This window comes from Panthera uncia, chromosome X, assembly GCF_023721935.1.
Source record: "Panthera uncia isolate 11264 chromosome X, Puncia_PCG_1.0, whole genome shotgun sequence".
Classification (NCBI taxonomy): Eukaryota; Metazoa; Chordata; class Mammalia; order Carnivora; family Felidae; genus Panthera; species Panthera uncia.
Genome location: NC_064817.1, coordinates 40,562,207 through 40,571,147, shown reverse-complemented (window position 1 = coordinate 40,571,147; position 8,941 = coordinate 40,562,207). Strand labels below are relative to the sequence as shown.

Genomic DNA, 8,941 nt, shown 5'->3' with positions numbered 1-8,941 from the left:
ACCGTGGTGAACATCCCAATCCACGATAAGGACCCTGTGAGGAGGACAGAGAAGGATACTATGTAAAAGAATCAAGATGTATCTGGGGAGGTGCCCAGACCAGAATACTCTACCCCATGCCACCCCCATCATATTCTCCCTGCTACTTGCTGCTGACCTCTGAATGTCATGCTTCTGTTGAGCGTAGCGGGCAGCCACGGCCACGTGGTTGAACATGCAATACCCATCCATAAGACTGTGCTGGGCGTGGTGTCCAGGAGGCCTGGGGAGGACAGGGAAGGCCACAGATTGGGGGTAGGGGGCCCTCCTCTGCAGAGATGGACTCTTCCCCCCTCCCCAATTCTGGGCCACCAACTCCCCCAGTGTCGATGCCTGCAAATCTGCCAGGAACTGAGTAATTGGGGCCCCCAGACTCTCACCCCCACTCTACTGCTCTCTCCCTAAAGGATATTTGACAACATTCATTAAAATTATCAGTGCATAGTGCTCACTTCAGCAGCACATATACTAAAAGTGGACCAGTACAGAGAAAATTAGCACGGTCCTTACACAAGAATGACACACAAATTTGTGAAGCGTTTCTTCACTATATTGTACACCTGAAACTAACATAATGCTCTATGTTAACTACACTGGAATCAAAGCTTCAAAATATAAATAAATAAATAAATAAATAAATAAATAAATAAAGTGAAAATTGTCAATACAGACACCCTCACACCCATTCTGCTCTTGGGGATGTAGCCCACAGTTCATATAACAAAAAAGGTGAAATAACATATTTATAAATGGATAATGGCATTTGCCATGACGTGTTTTGGAAACAGCAAATGATTGGGGAGAACCAAAGTGCCTATTGCTAGGGGGCTGGTTAACTTCCTGTGCATTTGCAGTGGCATTCTATGCAGGTCTAAGCTATCTACTGTTAGAGGAAAGCTTTCCAAAGTGTAGAAGTGAAAAATGCACAGTATGGAAGGAAGCGTGTTTATGGAAGGGGGCATGTTGAGTGCAACTCCATTTGTGGCTAAAAAAGGGGAGGGAGAGGAAAGGCTGTATCTTCTGCATTTCATCAATTCTGGGATGCCAACGATGCTAAGATGTGCAGTGATTTCACATGCCAATGATAAAACAAAATGCTGCTAACTGAATTCTGAGACACCATTGTTAAGATGAACCGGGATTTCAAGATGATAAAATCTAGATCTTAGCATTGATGGAATATGGCATTTACTCCATGAACAGGCACAGAATGTTTCTGGGAGGACACATGAGTCACTGGTTACAATGACTACCTCCAGGAGAAGAAGCAGGTTGTGTGGGAGGATGGGGGTTGGGGACTTTTTGTACCCACTTTTGTACCTTTTGACTCTTGAACCATGTGAATATACTACCCATACCAATACATTTTACATTTGAGGGAAGGAATTTATTTCAAATATACAAAGCCAAATGCTGGTGGGTCCTACCTGATGATGGCCATGCCATTCCGTATCTCCTTCCCCAGGACAGCATCCACCAGCCTGAGGACAGAGCCTGAGGCCAGGCAGGCACAGGTATAGGAGTTCTGAAGAGACAATGGGAGCCATAGAGAGAGTAAGGGGGAGGGCAGTCCTGTCCACTCAGCTGCTCCTCCCCAGGATGGGATGGGCATGGGGACGGGAAACCCCAGGATTGCCACCACACTCCGTCTTCACAGCTCTCATCCATACCGGATGCAGATAAACTGAGTCATAGGTGTCTGCTAGGATGCGGAGCTCTCTCTCATTCATGTACTGGGTCGTCTCCATCAGATCAATGTATTCTAGGCTGGCGACAGAGGCAGGATGAGATTCAAGCGCCTGCCTCCCTCCTGGGCCTGAGTCAGGGCCCTGTCCCTTCCCCATATGAGCCCTGGTCAAGTCAGGCCCCCTCAAATGTCAATGAAAGGGAATAGCTGGGATATAGGACACATCCCCTGCTTCTTCCCTAGCCTGCTTAATTTCCAGTAATAGCCCTTGCCCTCTGCTCTAGCCACAATAAATCCTACTCCTAGGCCACTGGCCATACTGTTCCAGCTGTCTATACCTCCCTTCCCTCAGCTTCCCTCTTCATCTGACTCACTCTTTTTCTCAGCTCAGATATATCCCCTCTGCCAAGCTAGCTTTCCTTGAATCATATCACACAAGAGCCCTTACTCTGGGTTCCTACAGCTCCATGGGGGAAACCCCTGATCACCCTGTCCACACATCCAGCATATGTTTACACACTAGACTATAATAACAACAACAGCCTATTATGGGCTGATGACCTAGCAGGCCCTCTGGAAGAGCTTCCATTTACTAGCTCCTATGTGATCGGCAATGACTGTGAGATTAGGAGAGGCTCAGCCACTTGCCCAAGGCCACAGGGCCCATGACATTCCTTCCCAAAGAATCCAGCATGCCCTGGCAGCCTCCTCCCCATCCCTACAAAGTTCTGAAGCCTTCACCTGTGAACCAACATCAGCTCATCCTTTTCAGCAAATCGAGCCTAGGGAGACATAAGAAATAAAGCACTAAGGCACTGGCCACACCCAGGCTCTGCCAGCTTCCGCCCACCACCCAGTGTGTCAGCTGGGGGAACTCACCTGAAAGGACACACAGCGGTCCAGGAGGCCCTCCTGGATCAGCTGTTCCTTGATGGCATGGAGTCGTTCAGGGCCTTCAGGGAAGCTAGGTTGACAAGAGACACCGTCATACAAACACACACACACACACACACACACACACACACACACAGGGACACTGGTGAGCACATCTGCTCCTGTACATCTTCCTCATCTATCCTTCCACAGCTGCTTGTGCCAGAATCTTCAGAATCATCCCTGGCATTTGTTGGCTCTGCTCTTGTAATATATCCAGAACCTGCCCTTCTCCTTGTCATCCCCACTGCTGCCACCAGAACCTCCCACCTGTGCTGCTACACTCAGCTCCTCACTGGCCTCTCTGCTTCTGCGCTCGCTCCCCCAGAAGCCCTTCCTCCACACAGCAGCCAGACATTGATTAAAACCCAAATCAGGTCACGTCTCTCCTGTACTTAAAACTTTCTCATGGTTCCCCTCTCATTTAGAGTCAAAGCCGAAGTCCTCTCCATGCCCCAGAAGGCTGTGAATCACTTGCCCCATACATAGCCTCTCAGATGCTAGGCTCTCCCCCCACTCTGCTTCTCCTGCACTGGTCTCCTCCCTGTTCCTCACCCAAACCAAAGTACTTTTCAGCTATCTTCTTTCCCTGTGATTTTAAACACTCTCCTCCCAGGAGAGTGGCTGGGTGGCTCAGTTGGTTAAGCACCCAACTCTTGATTTTGGCTCAGGGCATGATCTTGCAGTTCATGAGTTCGAGACCCACATCGGGCTCTGTGCTGACAGTTCAGAGCCTGCTTGGGATTCTCTCTCTCTCCCTCTCTCTCTGTCCTCCCCTGCTCTCTCTCTCTCTCAAAAAAGCCAAACCACTCTTCTCCCAGATGTCTCCATGGTTCACTCCCTCACCTCCTTCAGATCCCTGCTCAAAGATCAGCAAGGCCTTCCCTGACCATCTTATTTAAAACCGATTCCCCTTGGGGCACCTGGTGGCTCAGTCGGTTGAGCGTCCAACTTTGGCTAGTGTCACGATCTCATGGTTTGTGGGTTCAAGCCCCATGTCGGAGCCTGGAGCCTGATTCAGTTTCTGTGTCTCCCTCTCTCTCTGCCCTCCCTGCTCACTCTCTCTCTCAAAAATAAATAAACTTAAAAAAAAAAAAACAACGGATTCCCCTCAACCACATTTTCTGCCACTCTCCTTCTTGCATCAGTGTTTCTATGCAGCACCTCTTTCTAACACACTCGACATTTGCCTTTTGTTTACTGTCTTCTCCCTCCAAAATGCAATCCCCATGAAGGCAGGGGTTCCGTTTGTTTTGTCTACTGTGGTGTCCCTAGCTCTTCAGAAGATGGTAGGTATGTATTCAATAGTGAAGTCTTTTGCCATCATGAGTCTTCTGTTGGGACAGAGGAGACCAATACTAATCTGCTAAATACGTTAAGTATGATAGTGAACTAACGATGACACAAGCTGGGAATATCCTAAAGATCAGGTGGGTGGCCAGGCAAAGCCCTCCGTGAGGAAGTCTCTTTGAGAGGTGAATGTTAACAGGGAGAGGAGAAGGTGGAAACGAATCTCTGAAAAAGGGACCAGCCAGGGTAAAGACCCAAGCTGAGAGGGCCTGGCATGTTGGAAGCACAGCAAGGGGACCAGTGTGGGTGAAATGAAGAGAAGCGAGTGAGGGGGAGGATTGGCTAATGAGGTCACCGAAGTGGTGTGGAGCCAGATCATGTGGAACCTTAGAGGCCAGAATGAAGAATGTGGACTTTACCTTGAGGGCAACGGCAAAATCCTGAAGGATTTTAAGAAAGAGAACATCACTGAAACTAACATAACATCGTATGTCAAACATACTTCAATTTAAAAATGTAATTAAAAAAAAAAGAAAGAGGGGGCGCCTAGGTGGCTCAGTTGGCTCAGGTCATGATCTCACGGTTCATGAGTTTGAGCCCTGCATCGGGCTCTCTGTTGTCAGCACGGAGCCTGCTTTGGGTCCTCTGCCTCCCTCTTTCTTTCTGCCTCCCACCCTCCCGCTAAAAATAAATAAAAACACTTTTAAAAATTAAACAAAAAGAATGATAACATATATTTTTTTTGGCTTCTTTGTGAAGAACAGACAGCAGGGCTGAGGGCTGAGGATGGAAGCAGGGGGCCAGTGAGGAGGCCTCCGAAAGTCTAGGGGAGTGATGGTGACGGTGGCAGTGGAGGCAGTGAGGAGAGGTCAGATACTGAATACACTTCTAACACAAAGCCAAAAGAATTTGCTGATGGACTGACATGTGTGTGCAAATGGGAGGTATAATTCTTCCAGTTCAGCATGAGTGTCCTTTCTTCAACGAAGCCTTCTGTGAACCCTGGATGCTAGTCTAGGGACCTCTATTAAACACTCTTGAATACCCTGGTCTTAGGTCATCCTTCATTAAACACCTCACACCACTGTTGGCTGTTTAATGATTGGCTCTCCTACTCAGCTATAAGCTCCATTAGAAGGGACCCTGTATGTCCTGTCTGATGTCGGTGTTACCAACTCCCAGAACACAGTGAATACTCGGTAAGTGTTGGCTAAATGGAATCTTTTCAAGCCTACGCCTCACCTCTCTAAATCATGGGCTTCCAGTCTCTAGGCTAGCATAAGAATGGATTCATTCTTGCTAATGGGCTCTAAGTGTGTCTATTTGTGTGTTTGTGTCCCTCCAGGGGACAGCCTGGAGGAGCCAGCCTCACCTGTCATCCCAGAGGCAGTGGAATTCATTTAGCTGCTCATCGAACACCAAACCAGTGCCAGACAGTGTCTTGGCCTCAAGGTTCAGATCCTGCAGGGAAAAAAATGGGAGACACCAATCCATTCAGGGCCTGAGTCAGAAGGAACACACTATACCGTCCAGGAGGGTGAACCATAGGGTTTTGATTGTCACAAGAGGTGAAATCCATTGAGGCCAGGCTACTCTCACCAGCCTTCGCAGGTCCATGATTAGGTCTTGCTCTGCTGCTTGGCTGAGCTTCTTCATTCTGCCTTTCTTCTTTACCTCTGCTAGACTAGGGCTGGAGGAGAGTATGGCACCCTTCTTAACACCTCGCTTCTGCCAAACAGAGAGAAGGGTCAGATTCCAGTGCACGGCCCACTGCTCCTCCCCCCGGATCGGGCAGGTCTGGGGCCTCACCGAGGTGACGCTGGAGTCGTGGGGGGGCGAATGGGGGTTATGCCTACTCCTTCGCTGCCTGGTTGAGGTGGAATCCTGGCCCGTGGAGGTCATGGTCGGGGAGACTTCACCCCTGACGCGGTTCTGGGCGGTGGGATGGAGGTGACCATGAACCAGCTGGAGTGCCCGGAGGACCCCACACCCCAGCCCCTTCCCAGGCCCCGCCCCCTATACAGTCTCCATCCCTTCTGCTATCCTATTCCCCACTGCCTTCTACGCTCCGCCCCTTTCAAGGCCCTCTCCTTCCACTGGGGTGTCAATTCCACCTGGTCCCGCCCATCCTACCAGGCTCCACCCCTTTAACACTATTATTTCCCCTCGAAAAGTATTGCCCCTACGCTGAGCAATAAACCCCTAGGCTCAGTGCGTCCTAGGGCCGGCCCTTTTCAGCTAATCACCACCCCTTCCGCTCCCCCAAGCCCCATTCCCAGACTCTCATTCCTCCAAGCCTCGCCCAGACCCCACCCCTCCACAAATCTGCCCCTTCCAGCTAATCTCCGAGGATAATCACCCACCCTTTCACTCAGCCAGACTCAGACCCAGCTCCGGCCTGGACTCCACCCTTAACGATCCACTTAACTCCACCCCTTATCGGGCCGGACCCACACCTTCCACTTGGCCAGATCCCGCCCCTAACGTTTCCACAAGCCCCACTCCTCAGGGGACTGCCCCTTTCCTAGATCCCGCCCCCTGCTCAAATCCTACCCCTAAAGCTCCATCAAACCCCTTCAGCCAGTTTCGGGCCGCCTACCGTCAGTCCCCTCCCCCTTTCCGCCCCCTGCTGTCGACGCCGACCAATCGCTTCAGCTCCACTCACTGGGCGTGGCCCTTTTCTCAAACTCCGCCCATGGCTCACGCTGCGAAATGTCTGGCGACCCGCCGGGCGGCGAGTGCTTGAAGCCCGCTTTTCCATTGGGCCGGTTTCTCTACTACCCGCCCAATCCCGCCCACACTGCGTCCCGGCAAGCAGGGCTGCGCCTCTCCTGCAGGCCACACCTCCCGCGAGCTCACAAATGCCGTCAGCGCGTCAGAGCGCCGACGCTAGCCGTGCGGCGCCTGCGTAAGCCTGCGCCGGCGGTTCGAGGCCGTGCTCAGGCTTAAGCTCGCCCCTCCCCCAGCCACCGCCGCCGTCGTCCTGGTTGCCGTAGCTGCTATGCCTCCGTCCTTGTCCAGTCACCTTAGGAGTCCTCCGGACCCGAGCCTACTGTGCCGTACGATGACTCGAGAGCAAGCAAGCAAACAAGCGAGAGAATTAGAAAGGGGCGTCCCGTCTCCTCCCGGCGGCTTCCCGCGCGGCGCGCTGTGATGACGTAGCGCAGGCGGACTGGCGGCTGGGTCCCGAGCGCGGTTGAAACTGGACGAGGGCTGGTGGCGGCCAAAATGGGTGTGGTGATGATGTTAAATATTGTGAGGGTTTTCTGAGTTAATATTAACTAAGGCGGTCCACAGGAAACACTCAATAAATGTTAGCTATGGATACTCTGCCACGAAAATGGGGGGGGGGGTAGGATGGAAGGATTCTTAGTGGGGAGCAAATAATTGTGATGATAGCATGTAATATGTGACAGGCATTATCGTAAGTCACAATTTTGTGAAGTAGTTCCTATTATTTTTAAATTTTATTTTTTTGAGACAGAGACAGAGCATGAGCAGGGGAGGGGCAGAGAGAGAGGGAGACACAGAATCCGAAGCAGGCTCCAGGCTCTGAGCTGTCAGCACAGAGCCCAACGCGGAGCTCGAACTCACGGACTGTGAGATCATGGCCTGAGTTGAAGTCGGACGCTTCACTGAGCCACCCAGGCGCCCCGAGGTAGTTCCTATTATTAATGTTGCTTCGCAGATAAGGAAACTGAGGTTACACGACTTAGCCATGTGACCTTGGGCAAGTTGCTGAACATCTCTGTGCTTCAGTTTCCTCATCTGGCAAATTATGATAATAGTGCCCGGGGCTGGAATGGACTCAAGGAGGGGAGTTCGTGCACAGCAGTTCTTTCTCCAGCTCCCTCCACTGGGCAACCTCTGCCCCCAAATTCTAATAGAAAGCGTGTGCCTGGGAAGTAGGAGGAGTTCACCCGTGTGCCCCTCCAGCTCCCTCACATGCCTTGTCTAGATGTGTAAATATCAGTCCCGCAGGAGGCTGGTTTGCCCTCCTAATCTCCCTCTCTCATTCTTCACCATTTCCTACCGGGCTGTAGGCTGGGGCTGAAGAGATAAGCCGTCTGGGGTTCAGCATCGCTGACTAACAAACAGATTGACAGCCCCATCGCCCAGTAGCCTGGCCCTATGACCATTTTGAAAACCCCAGTTCCACCCTTCTCTTTCCTTCCACTCTTTTCCTACCAGAACATGGGGTTTTTTTGTCCCAGTGGAAGAGGATCAAGTCCTAAGACCTTTAAACCCCTACATACACCAAAGAAAACATTTGATACACTGGGAACATTCTGGGGTTTTGACGCCTGCAGACTAATAGAGTAGGGAACCCTGTAAGACCCATGGCCCATTTTTCTGTATAGTCAGAAGACGGTTCCTGAAGAGCAGAGGTCAGTAAACTTTCTCTGTAAAGGGCCAGATAGATAGTAAATATTCTAGGCTTTGCAGGCCTTATAATGGCCTCTTTGGCATATTCTTTCTTTCCATTTAAAAATGTAGGGATTGGCTGAAGTCTGGCTTTGGCCTGAAGGCTATAGTTTTCTGGTCCTACTGTAGAGTGTCAGTCTTTGATTTCCTTTATCTGGCTGGGATTCTTTTACAGGAGGAGTGCAGAGTTTCCATGCATCCTGAGGAGAGGTACTCCTTTTGTGTGAGGACTGGGATTCATGGACAGGATCAGGTCACTTCTGGTGTTCTACTGGGTCAACCTGTGTTCCTGGACATAGTGAAGACAGGGATTCCTGTAGTTTCTATAGTTTTGTTCCTCTACTGAACCAAGCAGGGGTTTCTCTTTTTCATTTTTTTATGTTTATCTATTTTTGAGAGAGAGAGAGATAGAGTGCAATCAGGGGAGTGGCAGACAGGGAGACACAGAATCAAGCAGGCTGCAGGCTCTGGGATGTCAGCACAGAGCCTGATGTGAGGCTTGAACCTACGAACTGTGAGATCATGACTGAGCCGAAGTTGGATGCTTAACTGAGCCACCCAGGCGCC

At 50.7% G+C, this 8,941-nt stretch overlaps 1 protein-coding gene and 1 non-coding gene across 2 annotated transcripts in view; one reads left to right on the top strand and one right to left on the bottom strand.

Moving 5' to 3' along the window:
* Positions 1–6,963, bottom strand: part of HDAC6 (histone deacetylase 6) — a 22,968-nt gene extending 16,005 nt beyond the window's left edge. Inside the window, exons 1-10 of the mRNA XM_049643235.1 lie at positions 6,313–6,963; positions 5,759–5,881; positions 5,549–5,677; positions 5,322–5,410; positions 2,606–2,690; positions 2,468–2,508; positions 1,710–1,806; positions 1,467–1,564; positions 158–262; positions 3–34 (exon numbers count right to left, since the gene is read on the bottom strand). Of these exons, the coding sequence (XP_049499192.1) occupies positions 3–34; positions 158–262; positions 1,467–1,564; positions 1,710–1,806; positions 2,468–2,508; positions 2,606–2,690; positions 5,322–5,410; positions 5,549–5,677; positions 5,759–5,851 (769 nt within the window). The 5' untranslated portion in view covers positions 5,852–5,881; positions 6,313–6,963. The remainder of the gene's footprint in view (positions 1–2; positions 35–157; positions 263–1,466; positions 1,565–1,709; positions 1,807–2,467; positions 2,509–2,605; positions 2,691–5,321; positions 5,411–5,548; positions 5,678–5,758; positions 5,882–6,312) is intronic.
* Positions 484–590, top strand: LOC125932432 (U6 spliceosomal RNA). Its single transcript, XR_007460603.1, has one exon. It is a non-coding gene; the product is annotated as a U6 spliceosomal RNA (small nuclear RNA).
* Positions 6,964–8,941: the final 1,978 nt, after the last annotated feature.